Genomic DNA, 23,653 nt, shown 5'->3' on the forward strand with positions numbered 1-23,653 from the left:
TCCTAAACCCTAGAGTTCGTAGACTACTCTCTCGTAAAAGGATCTAAAGCTCCGACACCGCCGAGACCGGCCTTCTTCCAATCCTCAAATCTCATCTTGAATTTCATCTCTAAGCTGCAGGGGTGATCTATGTCTCGACCTATTGTTGAAGACTCGTGCATTGCGTTACTTCCAAAGTGCCCACGTGATTGAGTCCACGCTTCTCTTGGTCCTCCCTGTGAATCGTCTCCTTTGGTCAAGCCACCATTGCAAGAACGTAACATTTGCGTCTGGCGTGTGTATGGTGATGCTCCATGAACTGAAACAGGAGTGCCACACCTCACGAGCATAGACACACTGTGCGAGGATGTGGTCCGCATTGTCCTCCTTCTGAAGGAAAGTGTAGCAAGGGGATGGGGCATCTTGAAGGCCATGCCGAGCGCGACGGTCGGAAGTCCACAACCGGTACTGACAGGCCAACCACATGAAGATCTTGCATTTGAGCGGCGCCCAGCTTCGCCAAATGCAGCCGGCCGTCGGGGAACGGGTGTATCTGATGCAAGGTCTCTTGTAAGTGGAGTTGGCTGTGTATTTGCGTGATGCATCGCAGAGCCATGAACGAGAGCTCACGATGGACATCGTTCGCCCAGGCGTTGTCGAGGAGCGCTTCACACACCGTTCTCCTGTTTTTATCTCTTGTGCTGACTAGTTGAAGGAGCATCGGGGCAATGTCCTTCACCGCAACTTCGTGGATCCAACGATCTTTCCAAAAGAGGACTTTCGATCCCTCTCCAACGGTGATCTTGACCAGGCTATCAAAGATTGCGCGCGCTTGCTCATCAACCATCAGATGAAGGCCTTGCCATGGCATGTTCGGGTCCGTTCTCCTAAGCCATTCCCAATGCACACGGAGTGCTAGTGCTTGCACTGCCAAATTCTTCACTCCCAGACTACCAAAGCTCATCGGCCTACATACCGTCTCCCAAGCGACGAGGCATTGCCTTCCATGACTCTTATCCTTACCAGCCCAAAAGAAGGATCACATCCATTTTTTAATGTCCTCCAAAACCCAAGCGGGGGGTCAAGCACCAGGAGCTGATGAACCGGTCTGGCTGCGATCACCGTCTTGACGAGACGAGAATAAGCCTGCCCGACCTTTGAATGAAGCCGTGCTGCCAGACTGGGATAAAATGCTCTATTATTATGGGACAGAGGGAGTAGTAATTAGCTTGAATCAATTAGAGTATCAACAGTTGGGAGAGACGTTCTGCACAAAGCGTTTGTAAGGATATCTCTAATATCATGATTGATAAATATACTGAAAATTTCTCTCGAAAAAAGGTATCTCTAATATCCATCAAAACATACAACCTAAATGTCTAAAGACACATCTAGATATATCCACGAACAACAGATGAGGGTGGCCATCCAACACTATACAATAATTTTTTGTGTTTTTATCCTGTATTCGAAACACTTAAAATAAGTAAGATAACCTTCGTCATAGTAACACTGAGCAAATATTCCAATGCAACAATAATTCAAACTTGGAATTTTGCAATAAAATAGTTAAAATTTGAACTCGACTTGTTTGAACATATTTTTTAGTCCCTTCCTCGAATCGTCCACAAATGCTCAATCAAATCATTCTGAAGTTACTCGTGAGTTGCTTGATTATGAATCTTGATGCATTTAGATAAATTTCTCGAACGTCGCTGAATTCTACTCGGGAAGTTTGATAGGATCACCCATTTGCTCAAATTTCAAACCATGGCATACTCCTCACCCTCATTCAATCATGTTGTGCATGATCACACAAGTTGTCATCACCTCCCATAATGTCTCTGAATCCCATGTGTTTGTAAGTCCCCGGACAACTGCAAAACAGATTTGGAGCACTCTAAGTGCCCTCTCGACATCCTTTCTCGCTCCTTCTTGTCCATTGCTTGCTAGTGCATGGAATTCGGGGGTTCGGCCATACCTGGCCACCTTCTTGCTTCCGGTAGTACCATGAGACGTGCGGTGTCTTGGTTCTTACAAGTACTCTACTCCAAACACCTTGACCACCGCAGTAGCAAACCACCATGGCTTCGGGACATGCGGTTTCAGACATCCAGAGGTATTCATCCCACGAATCGACAATCGTGCCTTAGGCAAGCATCCTCAAGGCAGTCGTTACCTTCTAGTAACCAAAAAATACAATTTTTTCCAATGACATGCTTCTTCAGGATAAAAAAAGTCATCATATGCCGAACACCATTGCAGAGGCGATTGAACACAGTTCGGCTCATCCAGAACCAACAACAGAAAAAGGACTCGAATTGCGCATCGGGGACAAAGTAGTCAACCATCAACATCATATGCTCATGCGCCAACTTTCGATTCAGCACTCAATGCCCCTTGATTGATCCCTTGAAACTGAGAACACGCTCCTCCACACGTTGGGCATCATAGGTAACTGTGTGCTTCATCGTCGTTTCATCCTCATGTTCATCCTCATCTGAAGATGATGAATCCATGAACTTGGCGTAGAAGTATTCCGAGGCCGAATTCATAGTGTTTGCTTCAAAGTAAAGAACAAAAAGGTCAATAAATTTGGCTATGGCATTTGGCAGTGTCGAGTGTGGTTTGCGACATGGTCGACAATGTGCAAGTGCAGAGGTACCTGCGCGGCGGCCGGACCAAGGGTAGAAGAGAGGTGTAGGCAAGTTGGCTTGCACCCGGGTGGAGAGGCGGAGGTCCAGTAAGGCCTGGGTGGCGGAGGGGTAGTACAGCAGCGACGACTGATCACGCCGGTATACAACAAGGACGAAGGAACCGGGTGAGAAAAGCGGGACTCCGGGTGAGTTTTTTGTGTGGGCAAGGGTGTCGGAGTCTGACGTGGCAGCTATCCAGACGCCGCAAACCTTCTCAAGATTTGTTTCTAGCGTTCAAATTTGCTTCTAGTTCGCAAGAATTCAAACATACGTACGGGCGTTGAAGGGCTTAAAGTGTCCGGACATTTATGGGTGGTTTGATGCACGTGGTTAGATGCCCTGGTCTGTACCACTCCCAGGATCCAAGTAGCACTTGGCAGTGGGAAAGTCGCCTTCTGAATTCTTCAGGGAGAGGGGGGAGCGCTCGCAGGCAGGACCAGGTCCCCTATTCTTCGCTTTCAACGCCAGTGCACCTACCGAATGAATTCACTCGTTGCTCTAACGCGCCCGTCAACGCGGGGGTTTGGAAGCAGCGATCCGCGCTCCGCCTCCGCCTCCGGCCCCTTCCTAAACGTGTGGTGCCTTCCTCTTATTTGGCCTCGTCGAGAATTGTCATCCTCACATCTCTTCTCCCCGCTGGCTGCTTCCGCGCTCGCTGTCACGGGAGCTGGAGGGAGACTTTTCTGCTGCTTCGCTTCCTCGCCCGGTCGTCCTGCTCCTACTGGTTGCTTGCTTGCTTTGGGATCCGCGTTGCAGAAAAGAAAATACGCAGAGCTATTTTATCTTCTTCGCTCTGCGCCCGTGGGAGATCGGGCTGCGAATGATCAGCGAGCGGTGGACGAAGAGACGAGGAATCTGAGACTGAGAATTTGACCGGCATCGATCGAGGTAAACCCTCCATCAGTTCTTGGTCCTGCTCATGAATTCTTGCCGACTAGGGTAGGTTGGATAACAGAGGACGCGATCATGTAGAAATCTCGATGCATATGGGGGATGGTGGTCTCTCCAACCCTAGCTGCCCACTGATTCGACATGCCAGATGCTATGATTGCTAACCCAACTCGTTTCCTGCAGCTCGTGTCGTGAGAAGAGGAGGCCGGAGACGACGGGGGCCATGGAGAGCGAGCAGGTGAAGCGGCGGTTCGGGCGGTGCCCCTACTGCCGCGCCATGATCTACCAGGACCCGCAGGCCGTCATCTACTACTGCAGCAAGTGCCGCACGCCCATCCGAGGCAAGAACCCGGAGCCCACGGACGACACCGAGTACTCGCTGGCGCAGCTCGAGATCCTCTCCTTCGACACCATGTCCACCTACTCCGACGAGACGGATCCGCCCAATGGCGGAAACCTCGAGCCGGGCAGCCGGGACAACGGGGTCGCGTCCTCCTCGTCCGCGTACCGGCCCTACAGCGCGATCAGGACCGGTCCAAGGAGCGGCGATCTGGGCCGGCACGACGAAGCGGATCAGGTTCGGCGAAGCGGGTCGCCGCTCCACAGCCGCGTGAGCGAGCTCCGGCCGGCGTCCCGGAGGACCAGGCGGCCGGCGAGCGCTGACCTCGACGCGCCCAAGGACGGAGGCGGCGAGTTCGACGTGCCGCGGACGAGGTCGGCCTCGTCCTACGGCCGCCGGGCGTCGCCGCTCAACTCGCAGGAACTCGAGGCAGCGATGGGCATGGTGGGGGATGGACCGGCCGCTGGTGTGGCCTCGAGATCGCCGCTGGCTGACCCGGGGTTCCAGCAGAACCTCCTGCACGCTCTCGAGAACCTCCGGAAGCTCATCGTCGCCGTCGAGGAGCCGCTCAGAGTCGACGCGCCCCGGCTCGCTCCTGGTGTGCCTCCCAAGAGCGCGCTTGGCAGCAACAGCGCCCCTCAGAAAGTCACGCGGCGCGACTCCCGCATCCTGCGCCGCCTCGAGTCGCAGCTCGCCCAGGCATTGCCGGCCACCGACAGCGGCCGGCGCCTTGGCAAGCCCAACACCTCGTCGTCATTGTCTTCGTGGATGTCCGCGTCGGCGTCGGCATTGGCACCGGTGTCGGAACCGGCATCGGCATCGAGCAGCCGGCGCGGGGCGTCGGCGAGGCACCTAATCTGCCGCCCGGTCATGGGCGGCACGCCGTTCGTCCTCTGCGACAAGTGCGAGGAGATACTGCTGCTACCGGCCGGCCTATCTGTAGACAAATTCGCCAGGCTGCAGTGCGGCGGCTGCGACGAAATGCTCGAGGTGACGCTGCCGGCGAGGGGCGGCGGCTCGACGACGGACCGGCCGAGGAAGATATTCTCCGCGCCGCAGCCAGCTGGTTTTGGCGCCGACGACGCGGAGGAGCAGAACACGCGTGCAACTGCGAGGAGCCGTTTGAGCGGCGAGCAGCTACGGCAGGGCCCCGACCATGGGCTACTCCACCACGTGCTCGGCTACAGCTCGGTGAGCTCGGTTCTCCGGAGCCGTCGGTACGACGACGAGGACAGCTGAGCAAACATTTGCCTTCCGCTTCTCCTGGCGCGTAAAGATGCAATTGAATTGTGGATATTTACAACCATTCTTCATTTTTTTGTTATTGTGTAAGAGATCTGATTCTTTTGGGGCGATGAGGAGGATGAGTAGTTTTTCTCTCTTCTTTTTTGGAAGCCAGGATGAATAGTTATTTGATTCATCAAAATACTGCTATTTTAGTGTACATACTACTAAATCAAACTGGGGGGTTCCATTGCATTGCACCAAACCAACACCAGGTCCTAGGAGGCGCGCACTCGCCCCCGCGTCGTCTCCTCTGGAGGTGACTCGGGCGGACCCCCGACCCCCGCCGCCGAAGCCCACCCCCTCCTCCCGCTCCTCCCTCGCCGCCGCCGGCACACGTCACTGGGCAAAGCCCGCTGGCAGCTGGCGGCGGCGGGACCAACCCTTTTTATCCGCGCGGGGAGCTCCTGGCGGCTGGCGGCTGCTGGATCTCGCGGTGGTGCGCGGCGGTTGTCCGGCTAGGCTGGCTCTCGAGTTGCGGCGGCTCGGGGTTTGCCGGTGTTGGCTGCTGGGCGGCCCGTGCGGTGGAGCCGGGCTCGCCCTGGGTTGGTGCGGGCGCGCGTACATCTGGCCCAGATTTGGCGGGTTTGCGTGGCTCCAGATCTGGGCGAGCGACCGTGTCCTACGGCCTCCCTCCCGCCATCCCGCGCTTCTGCGCCGGTGGTGCCTGCTGCCGGCTCCGGCTGGTCCAGCTCATGTGAGGGTGGAGGTGGAGGGGGTCCCAGGCTTCATGGCGGCGGCTCTTGCGGCCCCTCTTCTCGTGGCGCAGTGGGGGTGCTCCTCTCCCCTCCCAGGGCCTGCTGCGGCGGCCAGAGGTGACCCGGTCTTCGGATTTTGAGGCGAGGCATTTGTGTTTGGCTCCAGGTGAAAACCTTGCAGAGACCTCGGTCGATGCCGGTGACGCGCGATGCTTTTTGGTGTCGTTCTCCTCCCTGTAGGCGCGTTCCTGAGGAGTCTAATTCACCCAAATCCCTCGAGTCTGGGGTCTCCGGACGAAAGTCCATGATCTGGTTTGCTGGATCGGGCGACGACGGCGTCGTGTACGTCGCTACCTCCTTGGAGGCGTCGTCTTGGAGACATTGACTGTGGGTGGTAACCGACGGCTTATGTGGTTGGTTGGCGGTGGTGGGTGGCTGATGGTGTTGGGGAATGTTGCAGAAAACAAAAATTTTCCTACGGTTTCACCAAGATCCATCTAGGAGTTCATCTAGCAACGAATGATCGGATTGCATCTACATACCTTTGTAGATCACGCGTGGAAGCGTTCAAAGAACGGGGATGAGGAAGGCGTACTCGACGTGATCCAAATCACCGGAGATCCTAGCGCCGAACGGACGGCACCTCCGCGTTCAACACACGTACGGTCAGCGTAACGTCTCCTCCTTCTTGATCTAGCAAGGGGGAGAAGAGGTTGAGGAAGATGGCTCCAGCAGCAGCACGACGACGTGGTGGTGATGGAGCTGCAGTACTCCGGCAGGGCTTCGCCAAGCTCTATGGAGGAGGAGGATGTGTTGGAGAGGGAGAGGGAGGCACCAAAGGCATGGTGTGAGAGGCCCTCCTTCCCCCACTATATATAGGGAGCCTAGGGGGGGGGGGCGCCGGCCCTAGGAGATGCAATCTCCTAGGGGGGCGGCGGCCAAGGGAGGAATCCCTCCTCCCTAAGGCACCTAGGAGGTGCCTTCCCCCTTTAGGACTCTTCCTTTCTTGATCTCCTGGCCCATGGGCCTCTTGGGGCTGGTGCCCTTGGCCCATATAGGCCAAGGCGCACACCCCTACAGCCCATGTGGCCCCTGGGGCAGGTGGCCCCACCCGGTGGACCCCCGGGACCCTTCCGGTGGTCCCGGTACAATACCGGTGATCCCGAAACTTGTCCCGACGACCGAAATAGCACTTCCTATATATAATTCTTTACCTCCGGACCATTCCGGAACTCCTCCTAATGTCCGGGATCTCATCCGGGACTCCGAACAACATTCAGGTTACTGCATATACATATCCCTACAACCCTAGCGTCATCGAACGTTAAGTGTGTAGACCCTACGGGTTCGGGAGACATGTAGACATGACCGAGATCGCTCTCCGGTCAATAACCAACAGCGGGATCTGGATACCCATGTTGGCTCCCACATGCTCCTCGATGATCTCATCGGATGAACCACGATGTCGAGGATTCAAGCAACTCCGTATACAATTCGCTTTGTCAATCGGTATGCTACTTGCCCGAGATTCGATCGTCGGTATCCCAATACCTTGTTCAATCTCGTTACCGGCAAGTCACTTTACTCGTACCGTAATGCATGATCCCGTGACCAGACACTTGGTCACTTTGAGCTCATAATGATGATGTATTACCGAGTGGGCCCAGTGATACCTCTCCGTCATACGGAGTGACAAATCCCAGTCTTGATCCGTGTCAACCCAACAGACACTTTCGGAGATACCCGTAGTATACCTTTATAGTCACCCAGTTACGTTGTGACGTTTGGTACACCCAAAGCACTCCTACGGTATCCGGGAGTTACACGATCTCATGGTCTAAGGAAAAGATGCTTGACATTGGAAAAACTCTAGCAAACGAACTATACGATCTTATGCTATGTTTAGGATTGGGTCTTGTCCATCACATCATTCTCCTAATGATGTGATCTCGTTATCAATGACATCCAATGTCCATAGTCAGGAAACCATGACTATCTGTTGATCAACGAGCTAGTCAACTAGAGGCTTACTAGGGACATGTTGGTGTCTATTATTCACACATGTATTACGATTTCCGGATAACACAATTATAGCATGAATAAAGACAATTATCATGAACAAGGAAATATAATAATAATGCTTTTATTATTGCCTCTAGGGCATATTTCCAACAGTCTCCCACTTGCACTAGAGTCAATAATCTAGTTACATTGTGATGAATCGAATACCCATGGAATTCTGGTGTTGATCATGTTTTGCTCTAGGGAGAGGTTTAGTCAATGGATCTGCTACATTCAGGTCCGTATGTACTTTACAAATATCTATGTCTCCATCTTGAACATTTTCACGAATGGAGTTGAAGCGACGCTTGATGTGCCTGGTCTTCTTGTGAAACCTGGGCTCCTTGGCAAGTGCAATAGCTCCAGTGTTGTCACAGAAGAGTTTGATTGGACCCTACGCATTGGGTATGACTCCTAGGTCGGTGATGAACTCCTTCACCCAAATTGCTTCATGTGCTGCCTCCGAGGCTGCCATGTACTCCGCTTCACATGTAGATCCCGCCACGACGCTCTGCTTGCAACTGCACCGGCTTACTGCCCCACCATTCAAAATATACACGTATCCGGTTTGTGACTTTGAGTCATCCAGATCTGTGTCGAAGCTAGCGTCGACGTAACCCTTTACGACGAGCTCTTCGTCACCTCCATAGACGAGAAACATTTCCTTAGTCCTTTTCAGGTACTTCAGGATATTCTTGACCGCTGTCCAGTGTTCCTTGCCGGGATTACTTTGGTACCTACCTACCAAACTTACGACAAAGTTTACATCAGGTCTGGTACACAGCATGGCATACATAATAGAACCTATGGCTGAGGCATAGGGGATTACACTCATCTCTTCTATATCTTCTGCCGTGGTCGGACATTGAGCTGAGCTCAATTTCACACCTTGCAACACAGGCAAGAACCCCTTCTTAGACTGATCCATATTGAACTTCTTCAATATCTTATCAAGGTATGTGCTTTGTGAAAGACCTATGAGGCGTCTTGATCTGTCTCTATAGATCTTGATGCCTAATATATAAGCAGCTTCTCCAAGGTCCTTCATTGAAAAACTCTTATTCAAGTAGGCCTTAATGCTGTCCAAAAGCTCTATATCATTTCCCATCAAAAGTATGTCATCTACATATAATATGAGAAATGCTACAGAGCTCCCACTCACTTTCTTGTAAACACAGGCTTCTCCATAAGTCTGCGTAAACCCAAACGCTTTGATCATCTCATCAAAGCGAATGTTCCAACTCCGAGATGCTTGCACCAGCCCATAAATCGAGCGTTGGAGCTTGCACACCTTGTTAGCATTCTTAGGATCGACAAAACCTTCCGGCTACATCATATACAATTCTTCCTTAAGGAAACCATTAAGGAATGCCGTTTTGACGTCCATTTGCCATATCTCATAATCATAGAATGCGGAGACTTTAGCTTCGCTACCGGTGAGAAAGTCTCATCGTAGTCAACCCCTTGAACTTGTCGATCACCCTTAGCGACAAGCCGAGATTTATAGATGGTCACATTACCATCCGTGTCTGTCTTCTTCTTAAAGATCCATTTATTTTCTATGGCTCGCCGCTCAACAGGCAAGTCAGTCAAAGTCCATACTTCGTTTTCATACATGGATCCTATCTTAGATTTCATGGCTTCTAGCCATATGTCGGAATCCGGGCCCGCCATCGCTTCTTCATAGTTCGAAGGTTCACCGTTGTCTAACAACATGATTTCCAAGACAAGGTTGCCGTACCACTCTGGTGCGGAACGTGTCCTTGTGGACCTACGAAGTTCAGTAGCAACTTGATCTGAAGTTTCATGATCATCATCATTAACTTCCTCTCTAGTCGGTGCAGGCACCTCAGGAACATTTTCTTGAGTTGCGCCATTTTCCGGTTCAAGAGGTAATACTTCATCAAGTTCTACTTTCCTCCCACTTACTTCTTTCGAGAGAAACTCCTTCTCTAGAAAGGATCCATTCTTGACAACAAAGATCTTGCCTTCGGATCTGAGGTAGAAGGTATACCCAATAGTTTCTTTAGGGTATCCTATGAAGACGCATTTTTCCGACTTGGGTTCGAGCTTTTCAGGTTGAAGTTTCTTGACATAAGCATCGCATCCCCAAACTTTCAGAAACGACAGCTTAGGTTTCTTCCCAAACCATAATTCATACGGTGTCGTCTCAACGGATTTCGACGGAGCCCTATTTAAAGTGAATGCGGCAGTCTCTAAAGCATACCCCCAAAAAGATAGCGGTAAATCGACAAGAGACATCATAGATCGCACCATATCTAATAGAGTGCGATTACGACGTTCGGACACACCATTACGCTGAGGTGTTTCAGGCGGCGTGAGCTGTGAAACTATTCCACATTTTCTTAAGTGTGTGCCAAACTCATGACTCAAGTATTCTCCTCCATGATCTGATCGCAGGAACTTGATTTTCCTGTCACGTTGATTCTCAACCTCACTCTGAAATTCCTTGAACTTTTCAAAGGTCTCAGACTTGTGTTTCATTAAGTAGACATACCCATATCTACTCAAGTCATCAGTGAGGGTGAGAACATAACGATAGCCACCGCGAGCCTCAACACTCATTGGACCGCACACATCAGTATGTATGATTTCCAATAAGTTGGTTGCTCGCTCCATTGTTCCTGAGAACGGAGTCTTGGTCATTTTACCCATGAGGCATGGTTTGCACGTGTCAAATGATTCGTAATCAAGAGACTCTAAAAGTCCATCAGCATGGAGCTTCTTCATGCGTTTGACACCTATGTGACCAAGGCGGCAGTGCCACAAGTATGTGGGACTATCATTATCAATCTTACATCTTTTGGTACTCACACTATGAACATGTGTAGCATTATGCTCGAGATTCATTAAGAATAAACCATTCACCATCGGAGCATGACCATAAAACATATCTCTCATATAAATAGAACAACCATTATTCTCGGATTTAAATGAGTAGCCATCTCGAATTAAACGAGATCCTGATAAAATGTTCATGCTCAAACTTGGCACTAAATAACAATTATTGAGGTTCAAAACTAATCCCGTAGGTAAATGTAGAGGTAGCGTGCCGACGGCGATCACATCGACCTTGGAACCATTCCCGACGCGCATCGTCACCTCGTCCTTCGCCAGTCTCCGCTTATTCCGCAGCTCCTGCTTTGAGTTACAAATGTGAGCAACTGCACCGGTATCAAATACCCAGGAGCTACTACGAGTACTGGTAAGGTACACATCAATTACATGTATATCACATATACCTTTCGTTTTGCTGGCCTTCTTGTCTGCTAAGTATTTGGGGCAGTTCCGCTTCCAGTGACCACTTTCCTTGCAGTAAAAGCACTCAGTCTCGGGCTTGGGTCCATTCTTTGGCTTCTTCCCGGCATCTTGCTTGCCGGGCGCAGCAACTCCCTTGCCGTCCTTCTTGAAGATTTTCTTACCCTTCCCTTTCTTGAACTTAGTGGTTTTATTCACCATCAACACTTGATGTTCCTTTTTGATTTCTACCTCTGCTGATTTCAGCATTGCAAATACTTCAGGAATGGTCTTTTCCATCCCCTGCATATTGAAGTTCATCACAAAGCTCTTGTAGCTCGGTGGAAGCGACTGAAGGATTCTGTCAATGACCGCGTCATCCGGGAGATTAACTCCCAGCTGAGTCAAGCGGTTATGTAACCCAGACATTGTGAGTATGTGCTCACTGATAGAACTATTTTCCTCCATCTTACAGCTGAAGAATTTGTTGGAGACTTCATATCTCTCAACCCGGGCATGAGCTTGGAAAACCATTTTCAGCTCTTCGAACATCTCATATGCTCCGTGTCTCTCAAAACGCTTTTGGAGCCCCGACTCTAAGCTGTAAAGCATGCCGCACTGAACGAGGGAGTAGTCATCGGTACGTGCCTGCCAAGTGTTCATAACGTCTTGTTCTGCAGGGAGAACAGGTGCGTCACCCAGCGGTGCTTGTAGGACATAATCTTTCTTGGTAGCTATGAGGATGATCCTCAGGTTCCGGACCCAGTCCGTGTAGTTGTTGCCATCGTCTTTCAGCTTGGTTTTCTCTAGGAACACGTTGAAGTTGAGGACTACGTTGGCCATTTGATCTACAAGACATACTGTAAAGATTTTAGACTAAGTTCATGATAATTAAGTTCATCTAATCAAATTATTCAATGAACTCCCATTTAGATAGACATCCCTCCTGTAATCTATGTATAACATGATCCGAGTTAACTAGGCCGTGTCCGATCATCACGTGAGACGGACGAGTCAACATCGGTGAACATCTTCATGTTGATCGTATCTTCTATACGACTCATGCTCGACCTTTCGGTCTTCTGTGTTCCGAGGCCATGTTTGTACATGCTAGGCTTGTCAAGTCAACCTAAGTGTTTGCACGTGTAAATCTGTCTTACACCCGTTGTATGTGAACTTTGGAATCTATCACACCCGATCATCACGTGGTGCTTCGAAACAACGAACTGTCGCAACGGTGCACAGTTAGGGGGAACACTTTCTTGAAATTATTATGAGGGATCATCTTATTTACTACCGTCGTTCTAAGCAAACAAGATGCAAAAACATGATAAACATCACATGCAATCAAATAATAATAGTGACATGATATGGCCAATATCACATAGCTCCTTTGATCTCCATCTTGGGGCTCCATGATCATCTTGTCACCGGCATGACACCATGATCTCCATCATCATGATCTCCATCATCGTGTCTCCATGAAGTTGCTCGCCAACTATTACTTCTACTACTATGGCTAACAGGTTTAGCAATAAAGTAAAGTAATTTACATGGTGTTTCTCAATGACACGCAGGTCATACAAAAAAATAAAGACAACTCCTATGGCTCCTGCCGGTTGTCATACTCATCGACATGCAAGTCGTGATTCCTATTACAATAGCATGAACATCTCATACATCACATATATATCATTCATCATTCATCACAACTTTGGCCATATCATATCACAAAGCACTTGCTGCAAAAACAAGTTAGACGTCCTCTAATTGTTGTTGCAAGTTTTACGTGGCTGAAATAGGGTTCTAGCAAGAACGTTTTCTTACCTACGTTAAAGCCACAACGTGATCTGTCAACTTCTATTTACCCTTCATAAGGACCATTTTCATCGAATCCGCTCCAACTAAAGTGGGAGAGACAGACACCCGCCAGCCACCTTATGCAACTAGTGCATGTCAGTCGGTGGAACCGGTCTCACATAAGCGTACGTGTAAGGTTGGTCCGGGCCGCTTCATCCCACAATACCGTTGAAGCAAGATAAGACTAGTAGCGGCAAGAAAGTTGACAACATCAACGCCCACAACAAATTGTGTTCTACTTGTGCAAGAGAACTACGCATAGACCTAGCTCATGATGCCACTGTTGGGGAACATTACAGAAAACAAAAATTTTCCTACGGTTTCACCAAGATCCATCTAGGAGTTCATCTAGCAACGAGTGATCGGATTGCATCTACATACCTTTGTAGATCACACGCGGAAGCGTTCAAAGAACGGGGATGAGGAAGGCGTATTCGACGTGATCCAAATCACCGGAGATCCTAGCGCCGAACGGACGGCACCTCCGCGTTCAACACACGTACGGTCAGTGTAACGTCTCCTCCTTCTTGATCCAGCAAGGGGGAGAAGAGGTTGAGGAAGATGGCTCCAGTAGCAGCATGACGGCGTGGTGGTGATGGAGCTGCAGTACTCCGACAGGGCTTCGCCAAGCTCTATGGAGGAGGAGGATGTGTTGGAGAGGGAGAGGGAGGCACCAAAGGCGTGGTGTGAGAGGCCCTCCTTCCCCCACTATATATAGGGAGCCTAGGGGGGGCGTCCCTAGGAGATGCAATCTCCTAGGGGGGCGGCGGCCAAGGGAGGAATCCCTCCTCCCTAAGGCACCTAGGAGGTGCCTTCCCCCTTTAGGACTCTTCCTTTCTTGATCTCCTGGCGCATGGGCCTCTTGGGGCTGGTGCCCTTGGCCCATATAGGCCAAGGCGCACACCCCTATAGCCCATGTGGACCCCGGGGCAGGTGGCCCCACCCGGTGGACCCCCGGGACCCTTCCGGTGGTCCCGGTACAATACCGGTGACCCCGAAACTTGTCCCGACGGCCGAAATAGCACTTCCTATATATAATTCTTTACCTCCGGGCCATTCCGGAACTCCTCCTAACGTCTGGGATCTCATCCGGGACTCCGAACAACATTCAGGTTACTGCATATACATATCCCTACAACCCTAGCGTCACCGAACCTTAAGTGTGTAGACCCTACGGGTTCGGGAGACATGTAGACATGACCGAGATCGCTCTCCGGTCAATAACCAACAGCAGGATCTGGATACCCATGTTGGCTCCCACATGCTCCTCGATGATCTCATCGGATGAACCATGATGTCGAGGATTCAAGCAACCCCGTATACAATTCCCTTTGTCAATCGGTATGCTACTTGCCCGAGATTCGATTGTCGGTATCCCAATACCTTGTTCAATCTCGTTACCGACAAGGCACTTTACTCGTACCGTAATGCATGATCCCGTGACCAGACACTTGGTCACTTTGAGCTCATAATGATGATGTATTACCGAGTGGGCCCAGTGATACCTCTCCGTCATACGGAGTGACAAATCCCAGTCTTGATCCGTGTCAACCCAACAGACACTTTCGGAGATACCCGTAGTATACCTTTATAGTCACCCAGTTACGTTGTGACGTTTGGTACACCCAAAGCACTCTTACGGTATCCGGGAGTTACACGATCTCATGGTCTAAGGAAAAGATGCTTGACATTGGAAAAACTCTAGCAAACGAACTATACGATCTTATGCTATGTTTAGGATTGGGTCTTGTCCATCACATCATTCTCCTAATGATGTGATCTCGTTATCAATGACATCCAATGTCCATAGTCAGGAAACCATGACTATCTGTTGATCAACGAGCTAGTCAACTAGAGGCTTACTAGGGACATGTTGGTGTCTATTATTCACACATGTATTACGATTTCCGAATAACACAATTATAGCATGAATAAAGACAATTATCATGAATAAGGAAATATAATAATAATGCTTTTATTATTGCCTCTAGGGCATATTGTTGGGGAACGTAGCAGAAATTCAAAAATTTTCCTATGTAACACCAAGATCTATCTATGGAGAAACCAGCTACGAGTAGAAGGAGAGTGCATCTACATACCCTTGTAGATCGCTAAGCGGAAGCGCTCAAGTGAACGGGGTTGATGGAGTCGTACCCGTCGTGATTCAGATCACCGATGATCAAGTGCCGAACGGACGGTACCTCCGCGTTCAACACACGTACAGCCCGGTGACGTCTCCCACGCCTTGATCCAGCAAGGAGAGAGGGAGAGGTTGAGGAAGACTCCATCCAACAGCAGCACAACGGCGTGGTGGTGGTGGAGGAGCGTGGCAATCCCGCAGGGCTTCGCCAAGCACCACGGGAGAGGAGAAGAACTTGGGAGAGAGGCAGGGGCTGCACCAAAGGCATAAGGTATATTTGGGAGGCCCTCCTACCCCACTATATATAGGGATCCCAAGGGGGGGTGCGCCAGCCCCTAGGAGATCCAATCTCCAAGGGGCGGCGGCCAGGGGAGGAGTCCTCCCCCCCCCCCCCCAAGGCACCTAGGAGGTGCCTTCCCCTGCTGGGACTCTTCCTTTAGGGTTTCCCCAGGCGCATGGGCCTCTTGGGGCTGGTGCCCTTGGCCCATGTAGGCCAAGGCGCACCCCCTACAGCCCATGTGGCCCCCTGGGGCAGGTGGCCCCACCCGGTGGGCCCCCGGGACCCTTCCGGTGGTCCCCGGTACAATACCGATGACCCCGAAACTTGTCCCGATGGCCGAAACAGGACTTCCTATATATAAATCTTTACCTCCGGACCATTCCGGAACTCCTCGTGACGTCCGGGATCTCATCCGGGACTCTGAACAACATTCGGTAACCACATACAAGCTTCCTTTATAACCCTAGCGTCATCGAACCTTAAGTGTGTAGACCCTACGGGTTCGGGAGACATGCAGACATGACCGAGACGTTCTCCGGTCAATAACCAACAGCGGGATCTGGATACCCATGTTGGCTCCCACATGTTCCACGATGATCTCATCGGATGAACCACGATGTCAAGGACTCAATCGATCCCGTATACAATTCCCTTTGTCTAGCGGTATTTTACTTGCCCGAGATTCGATCGTCGGTATCCAATACCTTGTTCAATCTCGTTACCGGCAAGTCACTTTACTCGTTCCGTAACACATCATCCCGTGATCAACTCCTTGGTCACATTGCGCATATGATGATGTCCTACCGAGTGGGCCCAGAGATACCTCTCCGTTTACACGGAGTGACAAATCCCAGTCTCGATCCGCATAAAACAATAGATACTTTCGGAGATACCTGTAGTGCACCTTTATAGTCACCCAGTTACGTTGTGATGTTTGATACACCCAAAGCACTCCTACGGTATCCAGGAGTTACACGATCTCATGGTCAAAGGAAGAGATACTTGACATTGGCAAAGCTCTAGCAAACGAACTACACGATCTTTGTGCTAGTCTTAGGATTGGGTCTTGTCCATCACATCATTCTCCTAATGATGTGATCCCGTTATCAATGACATCCAATGTCCATAGCCAGGAAACCATGACTATCTGTTGATCACAACGAGCTAGTCAACTAGAGGCTCACTAGGGACATATTGTGGTCTATGTATTCACACGTGTATTACGATTTCCGGATAATACAGTTATAGCATGAATAAAAGACAATTATCATGAACAAGGAAATATAATAATAATACTTTTATTATTGCCTCTAGGGCATATTTCCAACAGTCTCCCACTTGCACTAGAGTCAATTATCTAGTTCACATCGCCATGTGATTAACACTCACAGGTCACATCGCCATGTGACTAATACCCAAGAGTTTACTAGAGTCAGTAGTCTAGTTCACATCACTATGTGATTAACACTCAATGAGTTTTATGTTTGATCATGTTGCTTGTGAGAGAGGTTTTAGTCAACGGGTCTGAACCTTTCAGATCCGTGTGTGCTTTACAAATCTCTATGTCATCTCCTAGATGCAGCTACCACGCCCTATTTGGAGCTATTCCAAATAACTGTTCTACTTGGAGCTATTCTAAATTGTTGCTCCATTATATGTATCCGGTATCTCTACTTAGAGCTATCCGGATAGGTGTCAAGCTTGCATCGACGTAACCCTTTACGACGAACTCTTTTACCACCTCCATAATCGAGAAAAATTCCTTAGTCCACTAATTTCTAAGGATAACTTTGACCGCTGTCCTGTGAGCCATTCTTGGATCACTCTTGTACCCCTTGACTGACTCATGGCAAGGCACACCTCAGGTGCGGTACACAGCATAGCATACTGAAGAGCCTACGTCTCAAGCATAGGGGACGACCTTCGTCCTTTCTCTCTATTCTGCCGTGGTCGAGCTTTAAGTCTTAACTTCGTACCTTACAACTCAGGCAAGAACTCCTTCTTTGACTGGTCCATCTTGAACACCTTCAAGATCATGTCAAGGTATGTGCTCATTTGAAAGTACCATTAAGCATTTTGATCTATCCTTATAGATCTTGATGCTCAATGTTCAAGTAGCTTAATCCAGGCTTTCCATTGAAAAACACTTTCAAAATAACCCTATATGCTTTCCAGAAATTCTACGTCATTTCTGATCAACAATATGTCAACAACATATACTCATCAGAAATTCTATAGTGCTCCCACTCACTTCTTTGGAAATACAAGTTTCTCATAAACTTTGTACAAACCCAAAATCTTTGATCATCATCAAAGCATACATTCCAACTCCGAGATGCTTACTCCAGTCCTTAGAAGGATCACTGGAGCTAGCATACCTTTTAGCATCCTCAGGATTGACAAAACTTTTCTGATTGTATTGCATACAACCTTTCCTTACGAAAACTAGTAAGGAAACTTGTCTTGACATCCATCTGCCAGATTTCATAAATGCAACAATCGTTAATATAATTCCAACAGACTCTTAGCATCGCTACGAGTGAGAAAATCTCATCGTAGTCAACTCCTTGAACTTGTCGGAAAACATCTTAACGACAAGTCGAGCTTTCTTAATGGTGACATTTACCATCATTGTCCGTCTTCCTTTTGAAATCCATCTGTACTCATTAGCCTTACGACCATCGAGCCATTCTGCCAAAGTCTACACTTTGTTTTCATACATGGATCCTCTCTCGGATTTTATGGCCTCAAGCCATTTATCGGAATCCGGGCCCACCATCGCTTCTCCATAGCTCGTAGGTTCATTGTTGTCTAGCAACATGACCTTCAAGACAGGATTACGTACCACTCTGAAGTAGTACGCATCCTTGTCATCCTACGAGGTTTGGGAGTGACTTGATCCGAAGTTTCATGATCAATATCATAAGCTTCCACTTCAATTGGTGTAGGTGCCACAGGAACAACTCCCTGTGCCCTGTCACACACTAGTTGAAGAGACGGTTCAATAACCTCATCAAGTCTCCACCATCCTCCCACTCAATTCTTTCGAGAGAAACTTTTCCTCGAGAAAGGACCCGATTCTAGAAACAATCCATATTGTTTTCGGATCTGAATTAGGAGGTATACCCAACTGTTTTGGGTTTCCTATGAAGATGCATTTTATCCGCTTTGGGTTCGAGCTTATCAACCTGAAACTTTTTCATATAAGCGTCGCAGCCCCAAACTTTTAAGAAACGACAACTTAGGTTTCTCTAAACCATAATTCATACGGTGTCATCTCATCGGAATTACGTGGTGCCCTATTTAAAGTGAATGTGGTTGTCTCTAATGCCTAACCCATGAACGATAGTGGTAATTCGATAAGAGACATTATGGTATGCATCATATGAAGGAAATATGCCCTAGAGGCAATAATAAAGTTATTATTTATTTCCTTATTTCATGATAAATGTTTATTATTCATGCTAGAATTGTATTTACCGGAAACATAATACATGTGTGAATATATAGACAAACAAAGTGTCACTAGTATGCCTCTACTTGACTAGCTCGTTAATCAAAGATGGTTATGTTTCCTAACCATGAACAATGAGTTGTTATTTGATTAACGAGGTCACATCATTAGTTGAATGATCTGATTGACATGACCCATTCCATTAGCTTAGCACCCGATCGTTTAGTATGTTGCTATTGCTTTCTTCATAACTTATACATGTTCCTATGACTATAAGATTATGCAACTCCCGTTTACCGGAGGAACACTTTGGGTACTACCAAACGTCACAACGTAACTGGGTGATTATAAAGGAGTACTACAGGTGTCTCCAATGGTCGATGTTGGGTTGGCGTATTTCAAGATTAGGATTTGTCACTCCGATTGTCGGAGAGGTATCTCTGGGCCCTCTCGGTAATACACATCACATAAGCCTTGCAAGCATTACAACTAATATGTTAGTTGTGAGATGATGTATTACGGAACGAGTAAAGAGACTTGCCGGTAACGAGATTGAACTAGGTATTGGATACCGACGATCGAATCTCGGGCAAGTAACATACCGATGACAAAGGGAACAACGTATGTTGTTATGCGGTCTGACCGATAAAGATCTTCGTAGAATATGTAGGAGCCAATATGGGCATCCAGGTCCCGCTATTGGTTATTGACCGGAGACGTGTCTCGGTCATGTCTACATTGTTCTCGAACCCGTAGGGTCCGCACGCTTAAGGTTACGATGACAGTTATATTATGAGTTTACATGTTTTGATGTACCGAAGGAGTTCGGAGTCCCGGATGAGATCGGGGACATGACGAGGAGTCTCGAAATGGTCGAGACGTAAAGATTCATATATTGGATGATATGGTTAGGCCAAGGGGTCAAGCCCATGAGGCTTTAGGTCAGTGCAAAAGGAGTTTTGAGGAGGCCAGGGGGCCAAACGCCGGAGACCCTGGCGTCTGGCCCTGGGCCAGACGCCGAGGCCCATGGCGTCTGGGCCAGACGCCAAGGATTGTGGCGTTTGGTCCTGGAGTCCGAGTGGGACTCTTGCCTTTCGGGCAAAACCGACTTTGAGGAGGCTTTTGCTCCAAGTTTCGACCCCGGGGCTCAACATATAAATAGAGGGGCAGGGCTAGCACCAAAGGTACAACAAGTTGATCCACGTGATCTATTCCTTAGCCGTGTGCGGCGCCCCCAGCCAACATATTCCTCGATAATACTGTAGCGGAGTTTAGGCGAAGCCCTGCTGCTGTAGTTCATCAAGATCGTCACCACGTTGTCGTGCTGACGGAACTCTTCCCCGACACTTTGCTGGATCGGAGTCCGGGGATCGTCATTGAGCTGAACGTGTGCTCGAACTCGGAGGTGCCGTAGTTTCGGTGCTTGATCGGTTGGATCGGGAAGACGTACGACTACTTCCTCTATGTTGCGTCAACGCTTCCGCAGTCGGTCTGCGTGGGTACGTAGACAACACTCTCTCCTCTCGTTGCTATGCATCACATGATCTTGCGTGTGCGTAGGAAATCTTTGAAATTACTACGAAACCCAACATCATATCCAATAGGGTGCAACTATGATGTTCGGACACACCATCAAACTATGGTGTTCCAGGCGGTATTTAATTGCGAAACAATTTCCACAATGTCTTAATTGTGTGCCAAAACTCATAACTCAGATATTCATCTCTATGATCATATCATAGACATTTTATCCTCTTGTCACAATGATCTTCTACTTCACTCTGAAATTACTTGAACCATTCAATAATTCAGAGTTGTGTTTCATCAAGTAAATATTCTCAACATCTACTCGAATCATCTGTGAAGTAAGAACATAATGATATTCACTGCATGCCTCAGCATATATTGGACTGCACACATCAAAATGTGTTACTTCCAACAAGTTGCTATCTTGTTCCATCTTATTGAAACCGAGGCTTTTCAGTCATCTTGCCCATGTGGTATGATTTGCATATCTCAAGTGATTCAAAATCAAGTGAGTCCAAACGGTCCATTTGCATGGAGTTTCTTCATGCATATACACCAATAGACATGGTTCGCATGTCTCAAACTTTTCAAAAATGAGTGAGTCCAAAGATCCATCAACATGGAGCTTCTTCATGCGTTTTATACCATTATGACTTACACGGCAGTGCCACAAGTAAGTGGTACTATCATTACTATCTTATATCTTTTGGCATGAAAATGTGTATCCCTACGATCAAAATTCAATAAACCATTCCTTAATTCAGGTTTAATACTAATCTTGATGGTAGAGGGAGCGTGCGATGTTAGATCACATCGAACTTGGAAACACTTCCAACACGTATCGTCAGCTCACCTTTAGCTAGTCTCCGTTTTATTCCGTAGCTTTTATTTCGAGTTACTAACACTTAGCAACCGAACCGGTATCTAATACCCTGGTGCTACTAGGAGTACTAGTAAAGTACACATTAACATAATGTATATCCAATATACTTCTATCGACCTTGCCAGCCTTCTCATCTACCAAGTATCTAGGGTAATTCTGCTCCAGTGGTTGTTCCCCTTATTACAGAAGCACTTAGTCTCGGGTTTGGGTTCAACCTTGGGTTTCTTCACTAGAGCAGCAACTGAATTGCCGTTTCATGAAGTATCCCTTTGTTCCCTTGCCCGTCTTGAAACTAGTGGTCTCACTGACCATCAACGATTGATGCTCCTTCTTGATTTCTACTTTCGTGGTGTCAAACATCGCGAATACCTCAAGGATCATCATCTCTATCCTTGATATGTTATAGTTCATCACGAAGCTCTAGCAGCTTGGTGGCAATGACTTTGGGGAAACATCACTATCTCATCTGGAAGATCAACTCCCACTCGATTCAAGTGATTGTTGCACTCAGACAATCTGAGCACAAGCTCAACGATTGAGCTTTTCTCCCTTAGTTTGCAGGCTAAGAAAATCGTCGGAGGTCTTATACCTCTTGACGTGGGCACGAGCCTGAAATCCTAATTTCAGCCCTCGAAACATCTCATATGTTCCGTGACGTTTCGAAAACGTCTTTAGTGCCTCAGCACTAAACCGTTTAACTGAACTATCACGTAGTTATCAAAATGTGTATGTCTGATGTTCGCAACATCCACAAACGACGTTTGGGGTTCAGCTCACTGAGCAGTGCATTAAGGACATAAGCTTTCTACTGATCGCATAATCGCTACTATCAACTTTCAACTATATTTTCTCTAGGAACATATCTAAAACAGTAGAACTAAAGCGCGAGCTACGACATAATTTGCAAAAGGTCTTTTGACTATGTTCAGGATAATTAAGTTCATCTTATGAACTCCCACTCAGATAGACATCCCTCTGGTCATCTAAGTGATCACATGATCCGAGTCAACTAGGCCGTGTCCGATCATCACGTGAGACGGACTAGTTAACGTCGGTGAACATCTTCATGTTGATCGTATCTACTATACGACTCATGCTCGACCTTTCGGTCTCCGTGTTCCGAGGCCATGTCTGCACATGCTAGGCTCGTCAAGTTAACCCTAAGTGTTTTCGCTGTGTAAAACTGTCTTACACCCATTGTATGTGAACGTAAGAATCCATCACACCCGATCATCACGTGGTGCTTAGAAGCGACGAACTGTAGCAACGGTGCACAGTTAGGGGAGAACACTTCTTGAAATTTTGTAAGGGATCATCTTATTTACTACCGTCGTCCTAAGTAAACAAGATGCATAAACATGATAAACATCACATGCAATCAAATAGTGACATGATATGGCCAATATCATTTTGCTCGTTTTGATCTTCATCTTCGGGGCTCCATGATCATCATCGTCACCGGCATGACACCATGATCTCCATCATCATGATCTCCATCATCGTGTCTTCATGAAGTTGTCACGCCAATGACTACTTCTACTTCTATGGCTAACGCGTTTAGCAATAAAGTAAAGAAGTTTACATAGCGTTCTTTAATGACACGCAGGTCATACAAAAAATAAAGACAACTCCTATGGCTCCTGCCGGTTGTCTTACTCATCGACATGCAAGTCGTGAATCCTATTATAAGAACATGATCAATCTCATACATCACATATCATTCATCACATCCTTTTGGCCATATCACATCACATAGCATACCCTGCAAAAACAAGTTAGACGTCCTCTAATTGTTGTTTGCATGTTTTACGTGGCTGCTATGGGTTCTAGCAAGAACGTTTCTTACCTACGCAAAACCACAACGTGATATGCCAATTGCTATTTACCCTTCATAAGGACCCTTTTCATCGAATCCGTTCCGACTAAAGTGGGAGAGACTGGCACCCGCTAGCCACCTTATGCACCAAGTGCATGTCAATCGGTGGAACCTGTCTCACGTAAGAGTACGTGTAAGGTCGGTCCGGGCCGCTTCATCCCACAATACCGTCGAAACAAGATTGGACTAGTAACGGTAAGCATATTGAACAACATCAACGCCCACAACTACTTTGTGTTCTACTCGTGCAAAGAATCTACGCAATAGACCTAGCTCATGATGCCACTGTTGGGGAACGTAGCAGAAATTCAAAAATTTTCCTACGTAACACCAAGATCTATCTATGGAGAAACCAGCTACGAGTAGAAGGAGAGTGCATCTACATACCCTTGTAGATCGCTAAGCGGAAGCGTTCAAGTGAACGGG

The 23,653-nt window shown here is 48.1% G+C and overlaps 1 protein-coding gene across 1 annotated transcript; it reads left to right on the plus strand.

Annotated features, from left to right (window-relative positions):
• Nucleotides 1-3,271: 3,271 nt before the first annotated feature.
• Nucleotides 3,272-5,286, plus strand: LOC119269407. Its single transcript, XM_037551238.1, has 2 exons — nt 3,272-3,563; nt 3,750-5,286. Exon 2 carries the CDS (start codon nt 3,790-3,792, stop codon nt 5,143-5,145), a length of 1,356 nt encoding a protein of 451 aa, XP_037407135.1. The 5' UTR covers nt 3,272-3,563; nt 3,750-3,789; the 3' UTR covers nt 5,146-5,286.
• The last annotated feature ends 18,367 nt before the right edge of the window (nt 5,287-23,653 follow it).

This window comes from Triticum dicoccoides, chromosome 3A (genome assembly GCF_002162155.2).
Source record: "Triticum dicoccoides isolate Atlit2015 ecotype Zavitan chromosome 3A, WEW_v2.0, whole genome shotgun sequence".
In the NCBI taxonomy this organism is placed as follows: domain Eukaryota; kingdom Viridiplantae; phylum Streptophyta; class Magnoliopsida; order Poales; family Poaceae; genus Triticum; species Triticum dicoccoides.